This window comes from Pararge aegeria, chromosome 2 (assembly GCF_905163445.1).
Source record: "Pararge aegeria chromosome 2, ilParAegt1.1, whole genome shotgun sequence".
NCBI lineage: Eukaryota > Metazoa > Arthropoda > Insecta > Lepidoptera > Nymphalidae > Pararge > Pararge aegeria.
Window position 1 is genome coordinate 19,124,163 of NC_053181.1, and position 27,186 is coordinate 19,151,348.

At 35.6% G+C, this 27,186-nt stretch overlaps 1 protein-coding gene across 2 annotated transcripts; it reads right to left on the minus strand.

The window, feature by feature from the left end:
• Positions 1-3,511: 3,511 nt before the first annotated feature.
• LOC120630918 (oxysterol-binding protein-related protein 1-like) lies at positions 3,512-26,837 on the minus strand. Of its 2 annotated transcripts, XM_039900263.1 has the most exons (14): positions 26,480-26,837; positions 25,713-25,873; positions 24,489-24,686; positions 21,980-22,121; positions 21,444-21,589; positions 20,804-21,013; positions 19,704-19,824; positions 12,197-12,336; positions 11,230-11,340; positions 9,455-9,547; positions 9,022-9,091; positions 7,648-7,767; positions 5,942-6,131; positions 3,512-4,288 (listed from the first exon to the last, which is right to left on the minus strand). In XM_039900263.1, exons 1-14 carry the CDS (start codon positions 26,619-26,621, stop codon positions 4,270-4,272), a joined length of 1,863 nt encoding a protein of 620 aa, XP_039756197.1. In that variant the 5' UTR covers positions 26,622-26,837; the 3' UTR covers positions 3,512-4,269. The 2 variants fall into 2 exon arrangements, with proteins under 2 accessions (XP_039756197.1, XP_039756205.1); XM_039900271.1 differs by lacking the exon at positions 7,648-7,767.
• Positions 26,838-27,186: the final 349 nt, after the last annotated feature.

Below are 27,186 nucleotides of genomic sequence, written 5' to 3' on the forward strand. Positions count from 1 at the left end.
TATCGCTGCGTAACTTGGTAAAACATTCACCCACCCCTTATTATATGTAGCTATTTTATCGCCTGCTTATTATTTTTTCATAAACATAAATGAATGCAATGTGGTTAATAGTTAAAACAGCCACTCATTAGTGGTCGCCATTAATATTGGCTGGAACCCATTTTGATTAGTAGGTATAAACATGTTTTTTTTATAGAAATGGTTACCAAGTAATGTGCGCAGATCCTAATGAACCCCCTCACCCACTGACATTGTCAGTGCGACGTTACCACAATAATAGCGGTGCTAATCCCACCGAATATTGCAGGTATGTTTGTACGTACGTGTGTATTTAATTCCTGCATACTAAGTGTTGCACCTCATAATGAAACCGTGCGTAAAATTTTGTAACAAACTGATATTTACTTGCTGCTTCTTTGAGGTACTATATATATACGAAGATTTTTATGAAACACTCATGTTAAAAGTATATAAAAATAAATCTAAAAGCATCATAATAGTTTTGTCTGGTGGGAGGCTTTCGCCTTGGTTAGTTACCACTCTACCGACAAAGATGTGCCGCCAAGCGTTTTAGCGTTCCGGTAAGATATTACATAGAAACCGATTAAGGTTATGAGTTTAATATAACTGCCATACTTCTGGAAGGTTAGCCCGTTGCCATCTTAGACTGCTTCAACACTTACCAGAAATGAAATTCAAACGACATATTGATTAAACTTGAAATCTTTTGATCAGTCAAATGAAAACAACAAATAACCAATTATACCCAAAAGTGATTTCCACACATTGAATCCTAGTGTGGAAATCACACACTTTATCTGTATTCTTTTTTTTTTTTTTTTAGTCTATCATGCGATCAGCTGAAGCAGCTATATCAGATTTCCTCCGTGTGTTTTGTGGCATTTGAGGCCGGCCATCCATCAATGGCTCTGCCTCTTATTTTACGAAGTGCATGTGTTAGTAAAATCCCAAATGGAAGCACGTTTAAGTCTTCTAATCTCCATTGGGACACTGAGAGAAGTAGCCAGTTGGTTACTATGACTGTTAATTCGCTCTTTATAGCTCTTTGCTCTGTGCTCAACTTCTTCCTTTGTTGTTGTTATATTGAGATGCTGGTGTAGTTCTGTTATCTGTATTCTTTGGCTTGCTTTTTATGTTTTTGTTCTAAATAACTAAATAAAAAAAAAACAGAATAAGTAAGTAATCAGATGAGGTTACATCATCATCATATCAGCGCATTGTCGGCCCACTACAGGGCACGGCAGGGTATTACCTATCTCGCGACAGGCGCAAATCTTGCATTCACTGCTGTCAAACGCCACTTGTTTATTTATTGTATGGAAAACTGACGTTTGACAGCAGTGATTGCAAGATTTACGCCTGTCACAAGCCTGTCGCGAGATACGTAATCACTGCGGGTCTCTTATCACAATGAGAAGGGGTGAAGTTCACCGTAGTTCACCACGCTGGCCAGTGCGGATTGGTGGACAACATATAAAAGTAAAGGAAACAAAAAAATAAAACTGAAAATTGAAATAAAATGTAATTCTTTTATTAAATCAAAAATCATGCGTATAGTTCTTATAATATATATATATCACAAAAATAAATCCTTAATACTAAGTTTATCACCAATATTTTCATATAGTTATTTGTACGTCAGGTAACTTAGGATTACGTTCGAGTGGGTAATATTATAACGAATAATTGCTAAGTCCATTATGACATTAATGAACATTGTAAAGCCAACATCTTCCGAGATGCTCCGGTGTCGCAGCGAAACGTGCGTAGACAGTAGATACATTGCGGAAGATCTGTTTTGTGTGGGGTATAAAGATTGAAGATATCATAAATTGCACCCGATAAGATATCCGGCTTTCGCGAAGTACCTTTAAACTGAACGTCCATTGTATAACCACAGAATAAGGAATATACAGAAACCGTGTACACGACCAACATTGAAGCATCAAAAACCACTCCACTTTAGTAGCGTTTCTCAAACAGGCGGTTAGTCACTACATACCATTTAGCTGTTGAGAGTAATTATTTCGCCTTTAATGTGTTCTAAACGTTTACCATGATATGGGAAAAAGTTTTTAAGTTAGCAGCATTCCGCGGGTATACAGTGTTTTACCTCTAATGTGTTCTGAACGGTTACCATAAAATGGGAAAGTGGGAATAAGTTTTTAAGTTAGCTTTACATCCGCGGAATGCCGCGGGAGAGAAGTGAGACGTGCGCGGGGCGTTTTTACTGTTTTTGGACACAGTGTACTTCATGCTATAATGGCGGAATAAGCAGTGGCGTGCATAGAGGGTATGCACAGGGTATGCAGTTATAAAAACTTAAGGATAGGCATTGTAACAATTATAAAAAGCCTACCCTCCAGTATTTATAGCTCGTACTGGAATTTATTTTCATTTTATATCATCTGCATACCTTGTGCATACCCTGTATGCACGCCACTGGGAATAAGGGTTCTGTACGTTCTAAATTCTGTGTGTACATCATGGGATTCCGCAAAGTAACGCCTGCTTCTTTGCCAACAGATAAAATTAGCCAATATGAATACGACTTTCACAATGAACAAGTTCTCAAGCTCGGTATTAAGCATAGATTAAACGATACTTCAGAACATGCTCTTAGCTCGATGTTTGTTATTAAAACAGGCCTAAACTTGTGCTATAAACAAATGCGGCATGCCTAACGGGTATGTTTACGTAATTTTTAGATATAAAGAATCTACTAGAAATATTTGAAGATTTTATTTATGGTCACGCAGCTGGCTAAGTAAGCATCAAAATTGAGAAATTTTTGGTTTGGAATTATACCCGGATATTTTGATTAGATTAGATTAGACTTAGATTTTTCTCTACTAAAAAGTGAAAGTTCGCAGCGTCTTGTGTGCCAAAGTTTTTGGCAATTTTTTTTCGATTGACGATTTTTTTGTCTTTCTTTCTTTCAAAGGCGTAAAGAAATTCTTTTTTGTCAAAATATGGAATCCTTTTTTACAAATTTATAGCAGAACTTTTACATACGTACATATAGTTATGTTATACAAGGCCTAAATTACTTTTACTAACCAATTTAATAAACGTCACAATCACTTAACTTTAACCCTATATAAACTAGAATATATCGTTTTGCCTTGGTTAAATTGCATATAAAACATATCACAGAAAATTCATAAGACCTGATTTGATATTTTTACCGACTTTAAAAAGCGGTTGTTTAATTCAACCTTATTTTATTTTTTTTATTATTAATACATTTTTTTTTTCAATAACGATCAATAGTTTTAATATGAAAAAAAAGAATGATTTTAATACGTTCAGAGAACTTCAAGATAAATAAGCGGAAGATCTGATAAAAATATGAAATCGTCAACTGACAGGATAACTCAGAGCTACGATCTTCGAATAAGGACTTATATACTAACTACCGTTCAAACTAATAATATTTTATTTTTTTTGCATTTTGCAAGGGGATGAAAGTTATGAAAAATCCGTTATTTTTAAAGTTATACCGAAGAAAGTTGTTAATTAGCAATTAAAATAATTTTTAAATTAATTCAGGATTTATATAAATTCCACACCCAAAGGGGTTAAATAGGGAAACTCACAACTTCGATCAATAACGCACTAACTATAATCTATAGTTAAAAATAATGACTAAGCCGACGAGTTTGTTTGGTTTGTGTATTCGAACATAATAATCTCAGGAACTAGCAGTTTGTTTTGAGAAAACCTCTTTTTTGCATTTAATAGCCCAAATATCAACTATATAACTTTTTTAAATTTACAACCCTTAGGGGATGAAAATTATGAAAATCCGAAAGTATTTTAATTGCTGACCTAAATACTAGCTATTTAGGTCAGCAATTAAAATACTTGTTTCAAGATTGATATAAATTCCACTCAAAAAGGGGTTGAAAGCTTATTCGTTTGAATGGACTTAGCTAAAAAAATTTTATATATCCTGAAACTTTTTTTGATAGCCCGATCCTTGCGGAGATCAGACGAAGACAGTTTTTGTGCTAGATTTTGTATGGTTCTGTATATTTAGCACATTATTGATCAAAGATACACAGTCAATCCATACTATTAGTACAACAGTTAGTATAAAAGCAATCTTAAGTTGGCATTGCATGTTTTTAATACTATTCTATTTTGCATTGAGTGTAATAATTTGTATAAAAAAAAATATATATGGCTTATTCAGGTAAATCGGTACACATGTTTCAACTTAATGGTAACAGATGAAAACCAAAATCAAAGGGACCATTCCGAACTGAAACAAACAAAAAAATTATTAAAAATAAAGGGCCAAAGACAACTTAAGAAATAAAAATTAAACTTAAGGATTAAATGTGACCGGGATCTGGGTATATTCTGTGTCATAGAACTAGAAAGCCTCACATGAAATACGTTTTGTGTCAACTGTTTTGACATATTTTCGTACACAAACAAGATTGTTACGCTTTCACGCAAAAACTACGTAACCGATCCTCATGAAACATTGCACACACATTCTTGGAAGTGTTAGAAGTAATATAGGATAGGTAATTTTTATCCCGACATTAATCTTCCGTCTGCGTTCCTTTAGGAGAGGGGATGAAAGTGTTTGACGATTTTACACCATAACTCCGACAAATTATAACCGATTTAAATAATTATTTTAAACTACACTTACAACTAAATTGAATGCCACATGAAAAAAAAAAGTCAAACGCAGACGAAGTCGCGGGCAACAGCTAGTAAAACATTAACAGTATTCTGAACCATGCTACCGTTTACCGTGCTACATTTTCCAACTACGCGGGATATATTATTGTGCACAAGTATGAGCGCGAACAAAGGTGCACTCTCTATTCTCTTACTGCGATAGTCTGATGAAACCGAAAACCTAGTAGTTTTTAAGTAAACCACTGCTTTGGCTTTTACTAGAAGAAATCGGATACAGCCTTAAAATTATTAGATACGCGTCGCGTAGGTATTATGTAGGTCGGTCTTATACCTTTAATAGGGTTGTCACACACAACATAAAATGTTTTGAATTCATTTGTATGGAAAAATAAATATGCTTTTTTTGATTTAGTATTTTTACAGGATGATTCCTTATAAAATATACTTATGCACCCTTCAATATTATTTAGTAATTCTGTTACACGTTGTATATTTACTGTGATAGTGAGATGATGTTAATAACCATATTCGTTAACTTAAAACTACAGCTTGATAAGGGTTTCAAATGCGCTCTGGACGATGAACCAAAGGCCAACTTAACCGGGACAGCTTGACGTGCTCTCCCAGGCACGGAGATGAATCACCGCCCATTTCCAAACTCTTTCGGATCGGAATCAGGACTTCATAATCTGTATTCGAAGATTCTACCCACTTGACCAACAAGGCAGTTCTACTCGAGCTCTCCTGAGCCAACAAGTCAACATCTCCTGATGATGCTTCGGTTTCTGAATAAAGCGCACTTATAGAGTACATTGCCGAAGATATGTTTTGTGTATATAAAGACACCGTACAGATTTTCCTGCTTTTCGCGGAGTATAGCGTATTCGAATATAAGAACAATTAAACTTAATTTTTATAATACTCTTGACGACCTCTCTGGCGCAACGGTGAGCGCTATGAATTTAGGAGTAGGAAGTAGGAGTTCCCGGATTCGGTTTCCGGCAGGGAAAATTGGGGAATTTATAATTCTCTGGTCACCCTGCCGATAAAAACGTTGCCTCTAAGCGATTTAGTTTTCCGGTGTGATGTCGCGTAGAAACCAATTAGGGGTATGACTACCTTACTCCCTAACAGGTTAACCCGCTACCCTCTAGACTGCATCATCACTTGCCACCAGGTGAGATGGCAGTCAAGGGATAACTTGTAATGTAATTAAAATAAAAAAAAAATACTCTACTGCTATGGTAAAGGTACTAACCTGGGCTTTATGTTCTTCTTGTAGGGTCTCGCGTTCCGGTACACGTGGCCGCCCTGGGACACCAAGGTGCCCCGCGAGCTGGCCGGGCTTAGGGCCGTGTGCAGCGACTGTGGCGACCCCGACGAGTAGGACGCCAGCGAGAGGCGGCGGTCAAAGTCTTCGCGATCCTCGTTAGTTGGTGTTCTTTCACCTGAGACAAATTATTATTTTTATATATTTTACTAGCCGTTGCCCGCGACTTCGTCTGCGTTTGATTTTGTTTTTTGATGTGGCATTCAATTTAGTTGGTAGTTCTAAAAAAATTAAAGTATTTAGTATCGCTAAGTCTTAAATGAGGAGTTTGCTGCTGTCCGCTGAGGAGTTCTGTCCCCTATCTCCAACCACATTCATCAGATCTACACAAACTTTGGGCAACATTAAACACATCTTACAACCTCTATTTTACAAAAATAATTATTTTAATCGCTTATAATTGGTCGGAGTTATGGTGTTAAATCGTCAAACACTTTTATTCGCTCTCCCAAAGGAACCGAGCTAAATGTCGGGATAAAAAGTATCCTATATTACTTCTAACACTTCCAAGAATATGTGTACAAAGTTTCATAAGGATCGGGTAAGTAGTTTTTGCGTGAAAGCGTAACAAACAAACTTACATTGACATTTATAATATTAGTAGGGATAGGGATTAGATTTTTTTTTAAATTAATAATCAATTTAATTTAAATTATAAAATTTATAAAAAAACAATGTGTCATCTCTTGTTTCAAACGTGTCTCATTGTAATATGGACCTTTGAAAAAGTAGATCGAAACTGCATCGTTTCCTACTAGATGACGCTACAGTCTGATGTGAAAGTCATATACTAATTTCGGCATCGACGGTAGGAGAGCCGTAGCTCAATTGGAGAAAGCGCTCAGGCCGCGATTGCCATAGAATGCCGCAGGTTCAAATCCTGCCGGTTCCGAAAATTTTTATATGCATTTAAAAATTTATAAAATTATTATGTAGCCGTATGGCATTTTCTAATAATAAACGATTTAAATAAATAAGTTATAAGCCAACGTCCAGATTCTCCAACCATGTGACAGACCGAGCAGGGAGATCAAAAAGGTCGATGGGCAATCCCTGGTATTATTAGATGGGGCATCGCTGAACTATTTACTCCATCATCTGATCTTCTTCGCCACAGCCACATGGAGCGGATAGTTTCTAACTCCACTTATGCAAAAGATAGTTGCAGCTTCCATGTCATGTTTTTAGCCGATTCTGTCGACACCAAAGTTTACGAGACAGATGGAAACCCTCGGGCTTCATTTTGGGATCGAAGAGATATCGGATCTGTTGTCGGTCCTCGGGTAGCTTTCCATTCTCTCCAGCTATTTTCTAGGTATTGCGTTATTTCATGAGCCTCGAAATAAACGGAATTTGGGACAAATTACACGGCTCTACGAAAAAGTTTCTGTTCTTCGTCCTAAAGTTTATTTTATGATTCCTGGTTCATTATAAACAAAAGCGAATAGAAAATACCTTTTTTGTTATTATAAAGTTTGCTTTTGTAATAGTTATAGTAAAAATAGTCATGGATTTTTATCTTGTTACGCCAAAGAAGTATAACTTCTAACGCGTGTACATAAGGACACACACGTTTTTTCGGAGCTGAAGCGACGGGGTGTGAAATATGTCTTATCTTAGTACCATCGGCTTACCATCGCCATCGACACTGCCGATAGGGGTTCGCCTGGTGAGGTCAGGGCTGCTACCCCAAGGACTCAGCGCTCCCAAGGGACTGGACAAGCCAGCCGTTACCAGCGTGTCGTCATCGGAATCTATGCAAATTACATATTCAAATTCACAAATTCTAGGTCTATCACAGGCATTATGAAGCGTTCATATATATATGTTTATATAAATGTAAGGGGATCGTGGTCATTCGTTCGCCAACTAAAACCTAAAGCTACGAGGGTTCCAGACGCGCCCTGGTCTAAGAAGAGCCCACTACAAACTTAGCCGGGTATTTTTTTTTGTTTTCACCATCTCACAGTAAGTTAGAGCAATTCACACACAAACGTTCAGAGCTTTTTACGGGCTAAAGATGATAACAGGTTGCACGTTCCTGCCAGTCGTTCGATGGCGTATGGTAACTCATTTACACACTGTAAAAGTGGTAAATCTGCCACTGTAAGTATATTTATTTCTTTAAATTTTTCACGGAGGGATTCACGTGATTTAAGTTTATATATTGACCGTACAGCTCTTTTCTGCAATATGAATATAGTTTCAATATCAGCAGCTTTGCCCCATAATAAGATCCCGTGATGTATATATACTATCCCGTTTAATTCTCTTAAACTTAATTCTCTTCCCTAAATGGTTGTCTGGAGGAGATCGCTTTTTATATACTTATTACATATATATTTTTATTGTTTTTGTTATTTCTTCTTTTCACTTTTAATTTGTGCAATAAAAATAAAGACTTTATCTATCTATCTATCTATCTTTTTTATCGTTAAAGTAATCATTAACATTATAATAAGAATTTTCAGTAAGCTTAAGTTAAATTCAATAAAACTTTGAACTTATTGAGAGACATCTCAAAGATTTCATTCGGCAATTTGTTATAAAAATAATATTCAATTTCCCTTGAATGAATTAGCAATTTTATTTTGCCTAGTTAACTGCAAAACGAGTCCATTTTTTTTATATTTTGTTAAATTTTCATGGACACAAATTAATTTTTCAAATATACACTGTGATTATGTAATTTTCTTTAAATTTATCATTTAACGACTCTCTTGGGCTAACCTGTTAGGGGTACGGCAGCTGTATTAACCCCAAACCTCTAGTTAGTTGTTTTGGCTCTACGCAGTATTGTAGCATAACGCTAAATCGCTTATCCTTGATCCTTGTTGTCCAAAAATAATGAAATCAAAGTGATCCCTGGTCAAAAAAGGTAACAAACCACTGCACTCGACTAAAGAGGAACTAGCGAATACCTGGAGGGAGAGTTTATAAAAAAAAAAATATATGGAAAGATATGTTTTTATGACATTTTTATGTACCAATAAATGTGTTACACGTACCTTCGTACACGTCGTAGAAGTTTTCTTTTGAGTCGTTATTCGATTGGGAGTTTTTCTTTTTTCTCTTGCTCTGTAAAAAAGTGTGAAATGTAAACTCCTCTATAATTTATATTCATTCCTCCCAAGTGTAGGTAAAAACACTAATAAAAATTATGAAAATGGACATTATTTTTTTTAAGATAAGATATTGTGTCACTTTTAGTGCTTTATCGGACGTTATGTGTTCACACCTAGCAAACCAAAAAAAAAGAGAGAGAGATTTTGTAAAGATTGACAGAATAACTAGTTATTATCGATATGATAACCATAATAACGCACCATACAAAAGCACTTTGTTTGGTTTGCGTTATAAATTTTGCGGATAGACATAGCTGACATGGCAATACCGCTTCCGCTCGCTCGTTACTCTTTTTGTGAGTTAGAATGTCCTAACCTTAGTAAGTTCTTCCGCCACTGACATCTCAAGCGCATGATGCGTCCTCGCTAAGGCCGCTAACGCTTCTTCGAGCACCCTGTTTCTCTCTATCTGTTGACAAATGATATCTTAAGGTATCTTGCGACACGACAATGTGCTGGCCACGAGACATTGGCAATAAATAATGGTAGCGTCTAGTTAAATTAATAAATTAATATTATATTACGACGTACACACATCGCCATCTAGCCATAAAATAAGCGTAGTTAGTGTCATGGGTACTAAGATGACTTGTGAATATTTTTATGAATAATATACCTAAACTAGCTGTTTCCCGCGACTTCGTGTGCGTTTGATTTTGTCTTTCGATGTGGCATTCAATCTAGTTATAGTTCTAAAAAAAATTAAAGTATTCAGTATCGCTAAGCCCTAAATGAGGGGTTTGCTGCTGTCCGCTGAGGAGTTCTGTCCTCTATCTCCAACCACATTCATCAGATCTACACAAAGTTTGGGCAAAATTAAATACATATTATAACCTCTATAGTACAAAAATAATTATTTAAATCAGTTATAGTTTGTCGGAGTTATGGTGTAAAATCGTCAAACACTTTCATCCCCGCTCCCAAAGGAACCGAGCTTAATGTCGGAATAAAAAGTATCCTATATTACTTATTACACTTCCAAGAATATGTGTACAAAGTTTCATGAGAATCGGTTAAGTAGTTTTTGCGTGAAAGCGTAACAAACAAACTTACATTGACATTTATAATATTAGTAAGGAGTAAGGAGTTAGGAAGTAAGGATACTTAAAATATAGACTTAAACTTCAAATTAGCTAAAACTTCTCAGTTTTCGTTATTTACATTTACGAACGCCACTATTGTACCACATTATATTGCAAATAGAGATTATTTCATATTTATTTAGTTTAATTTGTAGTAAATTTTCATCACCACAAATAAATAAATCTATATACATAAAAGAAGGTCGTGTTAGTTACACCATTTATAACTGAAGAACGGCTGGACCAATTTTTATGATATTTGATTTTTTGGGTTTCTCTTAGACCGGAATAGGATAATAATTAGTATTAAAATATAACATTTATAAAAAAAAAAAAAATTATCCGCTATACGAAGTTCGCCGGGACAGCTAGTAGGTAGATAGACATAGATATACAATGTAATACATACATGTATTACATACTCACCAATATAAGATGTGAGGTACGCATTTGGTTGTATAATTATTACTTTACTTGTACATGCACCTACCTATGATAAATAAATAAAATAAATATTTTGGTAGTACTAAGTAGAATAAGGTGAAATTTAATTTATAAGATTTATAAGATAATAAAGGCTATTATTACATCAAAAAAAAAAAATATTTTTATTTATTTATTAGCTTTTCAAGGGAAACAAACAGTATTATTACACATAAAAGTAATGCCGTATTTTTGTATCACATAAACCAATGGAGTTTCCACAACTTGGTTATACATATAATACGATAATATCAACCATAATTGCTTAGTAATATGTATAGTAATAATTTAATCAAAACAAAAACTTTAAAGCTATAGTAAGTACTATTTTGTCATAATAAATTTCCTAAAAGTGCCAATTTTGACATGAAAAATGTCCGTCTCACAATATTTGTTGTTAAAAGCATTTCACGCACGAGATAAAAAGTTTTTCACGGATTTATATATATATATATATATAAATCCGCCAGTGGAGATTTCAGTCAAACTAGTAGTACCTAGTTTAAAAAAAATTGCAATTTATTACCTGTGTCGCGAGAGCATGTTTGTCGCGGTCACGATTTTGCGCCACCAGTACGGCGCAGTGGCGCAACGCCGCGAGCGCCGCCTGTCCCGAGCCGCAGGCGTGTTGAAACCTCTGGAGAACAGACGAGAGAAAAGTATTAAAGCATCGTGCATCGCCATAAACAGAGCAAATTCAGAAATTATAAATTTCCAAATTGACCCTGTCGGGAATCGAACCAGCTTCCCCGCATGAGCATCGTCACAAAAAGCTACTATACTAAATTGCTTACGTTGGGTCACATGAAACCATAGAAAAACAGTTGTCATAACAAAATATTAGTCACTTTCGTCCACTGTCCTAAACAATATACCCCGACCCACCGCGTCAACACACCCGCCTCTCTCCCAAGACAGAATTAAGCTAAAATTTCGTGAGTCTAGCACATTTTAAGAAACAAATTTTAATAATCCCTGTCACAATTATTTCTTATTTTTATTGTCTTCAACTAATTTTCAACGATATATTTATTTATTTATTTAGGAAAACCAACCGCTAATACATTTTTTCTTGTCCAAGTTTTTACGTTGCGAGCTAAGTGAATGTTCAGCTTATTACAGGTTTTCACAACGTTTACAAATAATTTCAAAATTAATTACATTTTATATATAACTGCATTACAAAATAAATGTCTAAAAATATTTTAATAATTAATAATGTTAAAAATATAAATAGAATTAAAATTAAAAATCATATTAAATTAAGAATTAAATTAAAAATTAAATTAAGAAAAAAAAAATTAACATCAATATCCATGTTTAAGCTTATAAATTTTGAATATTTGATAACATAAGAAGTCAAGTATTTATTTTATAACTTGAATTCATGAACTTTTACATTTAATTAAACACCTAGAGATTACAACTCATAAAAAAAAATCATACCGTGTCGCAAATTTGAAGTGCAGATACTTACTTTCAGATTTACCTACCATGTAAGCGGAGTGGTGTAAGGAATTGCCGACATTGACGGTCTTGTCTAGAGCGGCGACTATCGCGGCACACTCGCGCAACTGGGTGTCAAGCAACGCCAGGCTGTTAGTTGCTGTGGTAAGCGCGTCTTGCATCGAGCCTACGAACAAACGAGCGATTCTAATGCTACACTACGGCTACACTAAAGTCAAAGTCAAAGTCAAAAATATCTTTATTCAAGCAGGCCCATAGGTGGCACTTTTGATGCGTACATAAGAATTACAGGTAGTGAGATGATGGCGATAACCACATTTGTAAACTTAATACTAAAGCTACGAGGGTTCCAAACGCGTCCTGGTCTAAGAAGAAGCCCACAACAAACTTAGCCGGGTGTTTTTTTTTTGTTATTACCATCTCAAAAATGTCATTTAAAATTATTAGAAGAGCAACCTGGTTAGAGCAATAATTTACACCCAAGCTTTTTTATCGATGACGTAGTCCTTTATACTATAATAGGACTTCTCTATAAGCTTACGTTTAATACAAACTTTGAACTTTTTAAGAGACATCTATCTCCAAGATGTCAATGGGTAGTTTATTGTAGAATTGTATAAACAGAAGTATTGTAGCGGACTACGGTTTTCGCCTGGGGATTTGGAATGGAAATCCTACTAATATTATAAATGTGAACGTGTGGATGTTAGTTACTCAATCACGCAAAAAAGGCTGAACGGATTTGGATGAAATTTGGCACACATGTAGCCTTTGACATGGAAAATAACATAGGTTACCTTTCATACCGATTACTTAAAGACCTCCCGAGGGAACTTGTATATTGTTTACGAGCAAAGCCGCGGGCAGACAGCTTTGTAATTTGGTATGCATTTCACTTATGCTATACGGACAGGTACTTTCCAAACCGATCTCTCAAATAGTTCCCGTGGTATATTATGAAAATTGCGCTTAATTTGCTACACTCCGCGAAAATCAGGAGAATCTGTGTGGTGTTATTTATAATTCCTTCTACCTTATACTCCACACCAAGCGTGAAATTATAAATTTCACCGCAAGATTCTCCTCAGTTACATGGGAAACTAGAAAAGTATAATTTATTAATTTATTGTGTTGGTTTTTTCTGTTTTGTGTTTATGTGTACTTAGTATATACTTGAAGATTGTAATGAAGAACAATATATACACTACGTATATATTAAAGATTTGAAACTAAGATCGTGGTTATATGGTGGTACGTGGATAAACGGGTACATACCACGATAAAAATGATTTTTTTTTTGAATTTGTCGATATTTCGACCCAGTTGCATGGATCGTTTATCTATGCTTAAGATACGTATATATTGTTTTTCTTATTGAATTATGTTGCTATTTTGTATAAAATTTTACGTGTCTTATGGGCCTAGGTTGTATGATACAAATAAATAAATTAAACTTAATATTCATCGTATACAACGTGTAACGAAAGCCGAATAACGAAATACTGCTGAAGGGTGCATAAGTGTATTTCCTAATTCACCTTGTAAAACATAAAATCAAAAGCAGCATATTTATTTTTCCATACAAACGAATTCAAAACATTCTAAGTGTTTACTTATGACAACCCTATTGAAGATAAAAGACCGACACGTGCATAGTACCTGCGCTACGCGTCTGGTCCTTTTATAATACCTAGATAAAACAAGTAAATAAATAAATAAATAAATATACACACATCGCCATGTAGTAGTGTTGCCCAAATTCAGTCTTGGTCTTGCAGTCTTGGTCTTGTTCTTGCGTTTTTGCAAGACCAAGACCAAGAACAAGACCGCGTATTTTTAGCAAGACCAAGACCAAGACTGACCGTGCAAGACTTGAGCAAGAACAAGACATAGCCTGCAAGACTCTTGCGTCTTGCAGCTAGGACTTAGCGCTATTTCACGGAGTAGTTAGGTGTAACAGTTCGGTGTATAGGTAGGTAGGTACGCTTAGGAATTCTATGAGACGCAAAAAACTATATCAAAGAATATGAAAAACTGGACCTATGCGCATTACGACTAATACCATAAACATAGCGAATAAAAAAATATCTATTAAAATCAAACTGAGTGCATGCATAGTTATGTTTTAACCATCGGCACTTTGATAATGCGGCATCAAAGGTTTTGTACTTACTTCTCAAAGAAATTTGCCGCTTTTCGGAAGTACATGGTTATGATACACGCGCCGGCGGCTTCTTTTGAAATCTAAAACAATCGTTGCCGCCGCGCCGAAATCATAACATTTGACACTATTCATGCAAAATAATTTCGAATTTTAAGAGTACCTACAGGTGTTCCAAAGAATAAATAAGTTTCAGAGTGCTTAGAATGAAAATGAATACATTATACTGATCACGCAAGTAGTATTATGATTAGGATAAAATGGTGAGGATAGGTAGTAGATGTCATAATAATTCATTCTAGTAAGTAATTATAATATTGATTACTTATATGGTTTTAAACTAATTACTTAGGTACTATTATTGTACATTTAGTCATTATATTTCTTAAGTTTTTACAAGAAGAAATAGCAAAAAAGTGTTCGAATATCCTGCCCGCGACTTCGTCCACGAGGAATAGTAACTTTGGAGATATAGTGACGTTCAGGATTTATTTATTTATTTTAAAACTTCTGTCATCAAACATACAAACGAACTCTTCAGCTTTATAATATTAGTATAGATGCACGCCAAAACATTCACTTATATGTAAAGAATAGTGATTGGCACTAATTCTTTACATATATTTTATTCACGGGTCGCGTCTGTACAAGTAGGTAATATTTAGTGTGTGTTTGTACGCCGCACGCGGCATCGTTCGATTTGCGGCGGCATCCTTTTCATAGAGCCGGCACGTGGCGAGGCGGCGCGGTAAAAAGCAAGGAAACGTACTATAAATGAAGGAATTATTTTAATTCCAGTCATTTCCAATTGAGCTGTGCTTCGATTCTAACTTAATAATTGTTTTTACTAATTCTCGTTGTTTTCTAAAAACGTATCACGTGTACAATTTAATATGAGTGACGAAGATTCAAATTATTCTAGTCCGAGTAACGAGAGTTTGAGTCACAGATCTAAAAGACCCAAAAGCAAATTTGAGGAGTTTTTCGAAATAATTCATGCATCCCAAACTGCCTTGTGTAAATTGTGCCAACATAAAAAGATTGAAATAAAAATGAAAAACAGAAACACTTCAGGCTTAAGGAAACATCTAATGTCTTTCCACAAAAAGGAATCAGAAATATTTCTTCCTGTTAAACCAAAATTAAGTGGAGATATCACAAGCTTTTTAGTAACCGCTGGAAGAAGTGGACAGGTAAGAATATTTTTTTAACAGTTAAAAGAATTTTAACTCCGCGTAGCTATTCATGCGATACTTTCAAAAACGCCATTAACTTACGTAAGTATTTTTGAGTTAGTGGTGTTTTCATCTAGGGGTGCGACATATTAAGTATGTAATTATCGTCTTAAATATTTTTTATAAACACCCATATTTTCATTTAATCGGCCAGTAACAACTAAGTACTTTATTTTGGTAAATTACAGTACAGTGCAACCTTAATATAACAAATATCAATTTAACGATTTTCTCGATTTAACAACAACAAACCTCCTCCTCTTATACGCTCAAACCTAGTATGTTTTAAATAATAACACAAGATTTATTGTTTTGTTTCAGTCGGAAAACAGCAGTGACAACATCACGACAGCTACAGTTGATTGGGTGGTGAAAAAATATCTTCCCTTCTCATTTTTCGATGACGAAGCTACACAAGTATATTTTCGACGTATTTGCCTTAATATGGTGTTTCCTAAAAGGTCTACACTTAGAAGGAAAGTCAAAGAGCGATTTGAAGAGCTCCAATTGAATCTCAAGGAACGACTTCAACCATTATCATCTAAAATGTCGTTTACCATTGATGGGTGGACGTCAATTGCTGGTAGGACTTACTACGGGGTTACTATTCATTATATAGACAACGAATGGAAGTATCGATCTGTAGTTCTTGATTTTATACCATCACGCGGTCGACATACTGGGGAAGATATTGCAACGATTTTCCATGAATGTTTATTGGAATATGGCATAATTGATAAAATACAAGGTATCACGGTCGACAACGCAACTGCAAATACCAAATTTATGTATGAACTGGGCAAACAGCTGCCGCCACACTTTGATTCAGACAATCAACATTTCCGGTGCTTTGCTCACATTTTAAACCTTGGTGTACAAGATTTATTAAAGACCCTAGCATTACACTGTGAGTCTGACACTAACGCGCAAGATCAGCAGTACGAAGACTATGCAGACGAAACTGAGGATGAGGAAGATGAAGAATCTGCACCAAATATTGCTGACTCGCGTACATCTGTAACAAAGTTACGCAGTATTTCCAGTAAAATAAAAAGAAGTGAGATAGTGAAGAAGAAGTTTCAGTCTGCTTGTGAAGCAGCTGGCGTGCCATCAAATCTAAATGCCATTCTTGACTGTCCAACGAGATGGAATTCCACACATGATATGATTGGATTTGGTTTAAAAGTGAGAGCGGGCATTGACATATTGTGCAGTTCTGTCACCGAATTGAATGATTTTCAAATCACAGCTAATGAATGGCAGGTACTCGAAAAATTACATAAATTTCTAATAAACTTTAAACTTTTAAGTACAAAACTTGGTGGAGACAAATATGTTACGTTACCGCTAGTCATTGTATCATTTAATCTCTTGCTAGATAAAATTGAATCCATGGTAAAACAGTTAGATGAGAAACCTAATCGATCTGAAGTGGATGAAAGGCTCATTCTAGCTTTCCAAGCAGCTCGAGACAAAATGCTTAAACATTACAAGAAGAGCAACTGGATTTATTGTACTTCTTTAATTTTAGACCCAAGGCATAAGGCTCAGACTTTTGACCTGACAATGTGGGGGAAGCAACTTAAAACAGAAAGTCTGCGCAAGTTCAATGAACTTTATGAAGAATATAAAAGTCTACACTCACTGAACAAATCTCTGGAATTACCAGAAAAAGACAATAAAGTATGTGATGAAGATGAAGACGTAATAGACTTTGATAAACTCTATGAATGTCCCTCGACGTCATCTGGATCTTGTCTTCAAGGCTTAGTGATAGACGAGTTGGAGGAGTACCTGAGAAAACCAAAAACTGCCAGCTCGGAAGACATTTTAGATTGGTGGAGGACGCATGAGACAGAGTATCCGATTTTATCGAAAATGGCCCGTGATTTTCTCTCAATACCTGCAACTTCAGTACCTGCTGAGAGGTTATTTTCTAAAGCATCATTAGTAATTAGAAAACATAGAAATAGGTTAAGTGATGAGTCAGCCAGATGGATACTTTGTATTAATTCTTGGTCAAAAGAATTGATATAAAGTATCATAACCTAATGATAAAGCTGTTGATTTGTGTTGTATTTTATTTTTTATTCAAATAAATGATAAATCGTAAAACTCTTTTATTAAATTTCTTATAAGTTGAGGGTTCAATCTCTTTCTAGACAGATAAGTATTGTTCTTTAAAATACAGTCAAGTTATTGTAATTAATTTGTTTTTTTACATGTTTTAGCAAATGTAAGCTTATAAATCATAAATGTTTATTAAGAAACAGTTACTTCCATGGAAAACGACATATAGGTCAGTTGATTTTTCGAATTTCTTATCAAATCTTCAGTTATTTATTAATCTGCTTGATCTTTACTATGGCTATGTTAATTCAAGCTCACAATGTTCCAATTCTAATACGTTTTTCTAAGATTTAAAGTAAACTTTAATAAATAGTAATAGACTAATAGGTAATTGCAAGACTTGCAAGACCAAGACCAAGACCAAGACTGGGAGCGCAAGACCAAGACCAAGACCAAGACCAGGTGTATTGGCGCAAGACCAAGACCAAGACTGGCTAAGTCTCGTCTTGTTCTTGCATTTGGGCAACACTACCATGTAGCCCCAAAGTAAGCGTAGCTTGTGTTATGGGTACTAAGATAGCTGATGAATATTTTTTTTATGAATATAATACACATAAATACTTATAATATACAGATAAACACCCAGACACTGAAAAACATTAATGTTCATCACACAAACATTTTCCAGTTGTGGGAATCGAACCCACGACCTTGGACTCAGAAAGCAGGTTTTTAAGCAAAAACTATGAGCGTTTCGGTTTAACATGTCTCAAATGATGAGCCTCTAAAGCCAGTGAAGTAATATTTCGATTTTCATTTACACGTTGTAGAACGGAATTTCGCAAATAAAAGGCTTGCTTTTGTAGAGTCTAATCACAATATATAAACAAAATACTATATATATATTATAATAATAATTAATCTAAATAATTAGAACATACAAACCACACAAACATACTCGTACATATCAACATTCACGAACTTATATTTACGATCGCACCTACCGGTGTAATGCAACCATAGTCCATACCGATCTCGCGGCATTTGAAACGCACAATCTCCCGACTGGCTTTATGACGACGTTATTCGCATGTAGATTCGAGCACGCATCGTGTCGCTCAATGTAAACTGAATGTTATTGTATTTCCTATCGGCTCTAAACAATATTGTAAATATCGTAGTAAAGTGATTCCGAACTACAAATGTGTTTTATTTAGTGCATACTTAAATAACATCGGACGATCATATCTCGCCAAACATTATACCCTAAACATTTACCGAGTGATGATGAGGATTTTTATTTTTTGACGGCCGATTGGCGCAGTGGGCAGCGACCCTGCTTTCTGAGTCCAAGGCCGTAGGTTCGATGCCCACAATTGGAAAATGTTTGTGTGAAGAACATGAAGGTTTTTCAGTGTCTGGGTGTTTATATGTATATTATAAGTATTTATGTATATTATTCATAAAAAAAATTCATCAGTTATCTTAGTACCCATAACACAAGCTACGCTTACTTTGAAACTAGATGGCGATGTGTGTATTGTCGTAAAAAAAAAATATACAGTCAAACCTGGGTAAGTGAGAACTGGATGAGTGAGAACTAGATAAGTGAGAAAACTCTATAAGTGAGAGTAATAGCCAGGACCCGTCATTTTAAGCTCCCAAAACCTCTATTAGCGAGAAACAGAAACCTTTGTAAGAGAGAGTCGTTTTTTCCTCACGGACCTCCGTAAGTGAGACTGCTACTTATCTATACCTCTATAACGACAGTCGAGCAAGCAATATTCGACAAAATTTATGAGTTAGAGAAAAACATTCAAAATACAAAAACAGAAACCCAAACGAAATTCACGGATTTTTTAAAATGTCAATAAGTTCTAAATAAAATAAAATTACATAGTGCATGAATATGTCTTGTTATTGCTGCGTACCTCTATAAGAGAGAAACGCTACCCATGTATCTGCATTAGCGAGAAACTCGGGTTAGTGAGAAACCTCTATAAGCGAGAATGAGATTGTGCTCCCTTGAACTCTCGCTTATCCAGGTTTGACTGTATATATATTTACCAAGTGGTTTGCACTCATCCTCTAGGTCCTCCGTGGCCTCCCGAGCAGAGTCGGGAGTCGCACCGGCCCACAGGTAGTGACTGGAGTATGCGATGTGGTCCTTCAGCGCTGTGATCCACGACTGAAAGGCAATCATTCATTTCATATGGCTGGTGAAGGCTAACAATTTCACGTAAAAATTATTCATTGTAAAGTCAACATCTCCTGAGGATGCTCCGGTTTCGGAAAGTGCGTAGAGGGTACATTGCCGAAGATCTGTTTGGTGTGGAGTATACGGATTGATTGATAAATTACACCATACAGATTCTCCTGCTGTTCGCGGAGTATAGCAAACTAAGCTTAATTTTCATAATATATTTTGGATTTCCGCAAAGTAACGCCTGCTTCTATCCAATATTTCATGTTTTGCTAATCTTTTATTAATATATTCAAATTCAAAATTCATTTATTCAAGTAGGCCTAATATAAGCACTTTTGAAACGTCAAGTCTGTCTGTGTGTAGTGACTCTACCACCGGTTCGGAAGGCAGATTCTACCGAGAAGAAGCCGACAAGAAACTCAGCAGTTGCTCTTTTCCAACATCAACAATTTACATTTTAACATTAATTTTTCTATCTTGTGAGAGAAAAAAGGTTTTCTGGAAGAGATCGCTTTAGTGATAAAACCACCTTTGCACGCTTTATTTTCTATTCTAAGTTTCTTCTGTATATGTTCTTACTTTTTAGAAAATGTATGCAATAAAGCTTTCAACAAACAAACAGACATAACTCAGAAAAGTCTATATTATCTTGAAATTATATAGTGGTTTTATAATTTTAAATGTTTTGTATTAATAATAAAAGCTGATATTTCCTCAAAGTGTAAGTAAAAACACTCTAATAAAAATATAAAATCTAATTTGTATTTTTTTTATTTATTTATAAACTTTATTTGTACACCACATCATTTAGCAAAACGACAGAGTAAAAGAAAAATATGCCCAAAATGAGCCCAATGACTTTAAAAGATCTTCAAAAATAAAATTGCAACGACGGGACGCTACAAAAATCTAATCGCTCATGACACGATATACATAGATACAGGATGTACCAGAAAGTCACCTGTCTAGACGCGTGGACGCTTTCTTCCTCTGTCACAGCAAGTCGATAGTTGTCGCCGTCGCTGAATTTGATCGCGAAGAGTGCGGGTTCGGTGTCCGGAGCATTCAGCTTAGCGCCGTCCAAGTACTTGCGCTCCCGCCATCTACCCACTTCGCTGGCTGCGTCCTCTCTCGATCCGTAGTAGAGGAACACGCCGCGTTGGAGCACACCCTGTATAGCAAAAACATAAGGGTCTCTCTTTCTCTTTTCTAAATAGTGTGAGTAAAATACACTTTCCACATTTGTCTGTTTATCCGGTAACTCTTCCTAAACTACATAAAAGATTTTGATGATGTCTTCACAGACAGATGCTTTATATATTAAATAAAGGCGAATTAAGTATTTACAAATGTAGAAATAATTAATATTTAGCAACGGAGTAGCCGATAAATACACGGCTTACGTAGGGTAGCCTTTAAGTTAGAAATAATGTTCTCGAGAATGATTGTAGTTCTTCTAATATAGTGGTTATTAAGACGTGACGTCATTTACCGCTTCATATGTTACGGATTATCGCTAGATTATGGAGTTTTATTTTTATTGAAAATAAATACAAATCTCATTTAGAATATAAATAAGAATCATGCAAATTGTTGCGTACCCAAATCGGGCGCCATCCAAGAAACCGCGATCGTTTCAAGAGCGGCCCCTCGAATCTCGCAGCTGTCCGCTGTAACCTCTGCACGGGACGAACGTTCAGGACGTTCTGCATTTCATTGTCCTTCGCTAGGTCTATTGCGAGCTTACCTATCAAACATAGCACATTTGGTTTAACCATGGAGATACATCTGCGAATCGCAATTCGTTATCTATTGCCTTGTTTCATCCTATTTCTTTGAATTTTAACCCCGACGTTTTAAACTTGTTTGAGAAAGTTTCAACTATTTTTCTGTCTGTGTGTGTGTGTGAGTTTGTGAGCGTATGTAAGTGCGCGCGCGCGCGTGTGTGTGTGTGTGTGTGTTTTATGCATTTTTATAGCAGGGAAAGTACCTAATAACATCTAGTTCATATAGGGGTTCGCGTGATTTAAGTTTATAATATATTAATCGTAAATCTCTTTTCTGCATATTTGTTACTTTATCAAATAAATCTTGCAACAAGCTTCTGTGTCAAGTGTATTTATTCAATGCATATTACCACTATTATTTCTCAGCGTAGTATCGATGCCGTTCTGCAACAGTAGCACTGCCACCCTGGCGTTTCCGCGGTACGCAGCACAGTGCAAGCACGTATTGCCCTGAGCGTCCACGCAGTTTATGCTTGCGGAGTTTGAGCTTAGCTAAAATAAATATCAAATACAAGATGTTTAAGAAGCTTTTTATTTATTTATTCATTTATGTATATCCTTAGTATACTTACAGCTAGCCAAAACGTATACTAAGTCAGTTACAGATGTACATTACAAAAATATTAGTTCATTTGTCTGAATATAATTTAGGAACTTAAGCTAAACTTATATTAAACTAGCTGTTGCCCGCGACTTCGTCTGCGTTTGATTTTGTTTTTAAAGTATTCAGTATCGCTCGTATGTGACTGTCAATTAATTATAGACAAATAATTTGCAATAAAATAAAATTGCGACTATAATTAAAGATCTAAGCTATCCTATCTCTTAAGTTGGACCAGACTGCTCATGGTGTGCCAATTTAATTTAAAATCGGTTAAGTAGTTTAGGAGTCCATCGCGGACAAACATCGTGACAGGAGATTTACGAGTATATATATTAAGATATGTCAATTTATTGGTGCTGAGCAATCATATTATTGAGAAACGAGAGCGCGCGAAATGTTGAAGCATTACGAGCATAGTGCGTACGTAACGAATCGAGTGAAAATAGTGGTAATCTTTCCCAGCAAGTTCGTACCATTTTACCAGGCACTCGCACTGTTAACGAGCATTTGCTAAGTGCGTCTGGACTGTCAACCTTATTGTTAAGTGTGTAAGAGACAGGCCCTCCTACGCCTTTGTTCCTAAGTATCCAAACCCACTATACCTGCTACAAATAATGACGGGTATAGATAGGGATAGTATCCATACATTTTTTTTTAAACAAATTCCGAGAAAATTTGCGTTGGACTTTTTCAATAGCAAGTGTGTGTTCTTTTGGAAGAAGAATTTAAGTAACCACAAATGTACAGGGATTTTTCCCCTGGCGCAGCGCTGTGGTTTAATAAGTGGGTGGACCCGGAATCGATTGGATTGGGCTTTTAGGAATTTATAAATTGATTTTGCACGCCTCATAAGCGAAGCGTTGAGGTTGTGCTCTACTCTCGACATTTCAAAAAAAGCTTGATTTTTTGTTATTTATATTGCACTTACAGGTTAATTTGAGTACACTAATATCAAGTCAAATAATTTGTCAGGCACATAAACTACATTTCAATAACAATTTTTTTGTTTAACATAGTAAATAATAACATTAAACATAATCTTTTCTGGACGTCCGTGTATGGACGGGTGTATGTGGCATCAAAATTGGTCGAAAAAATGATCGTATCGGAATAATTTTTTTTTAATTATCTAAAGTAACACACGACATAATTTCTTAGTTAATATGAGCGTTCAATTCACTGTCGTTAAATTTCCATGTAATTATTCTAGCTAATATTAATTGTAACTTTCAATGTGCAATCAATATGACATTCCCGTGACTTGTTTACAAAAAATGAATAATAATTAATATGAAAAAAAAAATTGTAATGAGCATTGAAAGTTTCAGTTAAAAAAATTTCAATTTTATTGTGAAAAAAATGAGATTATGAGGCGTGCACTTTTGGATTTTCCAAATTTTTTTTTTCTATGTCTCATCTGGGACAGCTTCAGCCGAGACTAGTCACCGGTGGTAGAGAAGTGACCAGTGGAGTGCACTTCATACATGCACAGAAGCACTGCCTACCCAAATTATTTTATACAACTCGTACAGGAGGGGAATTTTTCCATTTTATGCCATGTTCCTGCTTTATGCATACCCTGGTCGAAGACTCTGTGCACGCCACTGGAAGTAACTAGCCAAGTCCCCTATTAAGCAAGGCTTGCCTTATGACTTATGAGGACCAAATCAGATCTGAGAAAATTCTGAAATCGGCTGTGATTGAAAATTCGGAAATTGCCTAAGAGGCCCATACCAGGTTTCATCATGACGTTATCCTTCACCATTGAAGCAAGTCATGTTTAATTGCATAAAACGCACAAAACTCCTAAATGTTATAGATGCGTGCCGCAAATCAATAAGGCGTCCTAGAAAGAGAAGCCGAAGCCTTACCAACTAGGCTATCACCCTCAGTGGCGTGCACTTCATACATGCACGAAAGCACTGCCTACCCTAAAATTGATATATAACCCGTATAGGTGGAGGATTTTTTACCGTTTTATGCAATTTTCCCGCTTTATGCATACCCCGGCAAGAAACCCAAAATTATGTTAAGAAAACATTTTTAAAGAGTAGCTTCCGGTACACGTAATTTGGGGACGATTTTTAATAAAGGAACTATAAATATCTTAACCGCACGGTATTCAGTAAGGTAGTACCTAGCCACGGCTACTATTAAGCAAGCATTTGCTAGATAAGACCAGAGAAAATTCAGAAATTGCTTAAGCCGGGGATATGCCACATACCGGGGAAGTCAATTATACATGAAATTTTTACCAATTCCTGCACTTCATCCACCCGTCCCTCTCTGGCAGCATTCAACAGTTTCCTCTCTCTGTCCCTCCGCTCCGCTAACCTAGCAGCCTCTAAAAGCCTCTGCACGTCTTGTGTCTTGCACACGTCAATCGCCGTCTTGCCTTCCCCATTCATTATGTTCAAGTCCGCTTTATAGTTTAACAGAAGGATTAACAATTCCTGAAAATAAATGGATGCATTAACTTATTAGTCCACTAGTAAGGACGTTTAACTGATAAGTTCAGAAAATCGTTCGGTTTTTCTGAAAATAAATTTGTAGTGTAAACTGTGGGCTCAGAATTTTTTTAAGTTCCATCTACACCTTATAGTTTAAATAGATCGCAAGAGGGACGACGCGGGGTGATCAATAAACGGTGTAGACCAGCGCTCCTACTACAGGGTTCTCAGATCGATTTGCGAAATCAGTCCAATTCAATGACACGTCTAACACCATATTATACAAATATTTTTTGTAAAGGCTAAAAATAAACAAAATGAAATTCAAAAATGTTTTACTCATGTAGACTTATCACACTTATGAAGCGTTCATACATTTAACATGTTACCACCAATGTTAGGTGATGGTGATAACTGCATTCGTTAACATAAAACTAAAGCTAGGAGGGCCCCAAATGCGCCCTGGCCTACGAATGAAATAACTTTCGATGACTGTTTGGTTTTGTCGGTCATAATTTATGTGTAAGGTAACATACACTTTTTACAATTGAAATGCTTCATTTCATCTTGAGTATCCTTCAGACTTATACGAAACTTTGTTCTTATCTCACCACAAGTTGGAAAGGATGGGACAATAATTGAGTTATACACAGAAGCTTCTGGAGTGAGCTTGGCTTGCTGGAGTGATCCAGCGGGAGCTGCATCAGACCAAACAAGTGCGGAAACAGCCCAGAAACAGAAGAAGAGTTGCCTGAGGATGTAGTGACTGCAGTATCACTCAATCAGTTTAGGAATGACTGGACAACCATCAAAAAGACAAAAAGCACAAGAAAGAATCATCAGCGAAAGCTGCTTAGTCTATTTTATCAAAATAATAACAATGATACATACACACATGGGAAACAGAATTCTTTTCAATATCTTGATAAGTCTGGCCAAAAATTCCAAGATGCAAAAATCAGTGCAGACACATTGTTGCTTTGCTTAGTGTGCATCCTTTAATACATACTTCACTTATTTAACCTTTACCTCATTCCCAATAAACGAAGCTTTATGTAAAGCTGTGTCTCCACTGTCATTTACTTCGTCCACATCTGCACCTGCTTCCATCAATGCTTCTATCACTTCTTTGTGACCAAAGTATGTTGCCAAGTGGAGTGGTGTCCATCCTAGGTTGCTTTTACTTTTACCTGCAGAACAGTTTTTTGAATATTGGTTAATGGGTTTATAGATGGACGATTTGTGAAGCAATAGTGGCGATGGACATAGGGATTAGAAGATGGAGTGGCTCAAACAAGGATTAATAGGATAAACAGAAAACAAGCAATTTGCAGAAAGCTGCTGGAAAGACACAACAGACAGCAGAGTTCAGAATTTCCTTAAAACCACTGATTATCTAGCAGTGGATGTTATATTAATTGAGATATTATATAATAATCAATAGTAATATAATGGCATTTGCATTGGCCAAAGTATTATTTTGGCTGTTCAAAGGTCTATGCTACCAGCATTTTAAACTCTGAAAAAGTTCCAGCTAAATATTATTTTTTTCTTTTACTACTCTCACATCAGACTCAATTCTGCAGTCAATGCCGCAACTACGAATAGTTGCAGACAGACACGACTAAATAATAATATAAATATAAATTATTTATTATAATGTCTGTATACTTAATGTTTTCCTGAAAGTTTTCATTTCCAAGTTTGGTCTTTTTACAAGTACGTCCTATTTTTATTTTCAATCTGAACACATAAATTAAAAGAATAGTGATTAAATAAAATTAAACGCAAATTACCTTTGCAGTTTATATCCAAAGTCAGTTTTCCTTCTTTCTTCGCGTCCAAAAGTGCTTTAACCACAGATAGCTCTCCATGGCGTGCAGAGTATAACAAAGACTCTTCCGCTTCTAAACTAGTATTCTCTTCTTTCGAGGACATCCTAAACCTTTAAAACTAGCTTTAGATCTAAAATAGCGGTCTCAACTTAGTACATTTGTAAAGATGTCTGTTGTCTCATCTTATTAACCGCTGTGTGCCCTGATCTGGAATATCGTATTCACAACCTTGCAAACTCGAGGTTAGTTAGTTACTTTTATAAAATTATATTATTTTATTTTTGTCGGAGTTCCAAGTCGATCAGAATTTGCGAGTTGACATCGCAGAGCAGTAAATAATGGATAACATTAACATAGTTGTCACTTGACTTTGACATTTTGCGACACAGTGACACAATTATCGTTCGTAAATTGGTTTCAACCAAAAATATTTACTACAATTTAAATGAAGGTTTCAGATATGAGCATTCTATTTATAGTTTAATTGATTGAATCTTTATACTATTAAAACTATATTTAAAAATATTTTTAAATTAATTTTGTTGACTTAATTGCTTTTGGATAAATAGGACGAGGTTTGAAATTTCGAACGAAAATGTCTTTATCATTTTGAATTTCGACGTCAAGTGCCACAACTCAAAAACTTGTTTACAAACAAAGTGTAGAGA

Coding starts and splice junctions, on each gene's coding strand:
- LOC120630918 (XM_039900263.1), bottom strand. CDS start 26,621: ATGTCCTCGAAAGAAGAGAATACTAGTTTAGAAGCGGAAGAGTCTTTG. Junction 22,122..24,488: donor TGGATGAAGTGCAGGAATTG/GTAAAAATTTCA, acceptor TATTTATTTTAG/CTAAGCTCAAACTCCGCAAG. Junction 6,132..7,647: donor CGGCAGTGTCGATGGCGATG/GTAAGCCGATGG, acceptor AATTTGTCTCAG/GTGAAAGAACACCAACTAAC.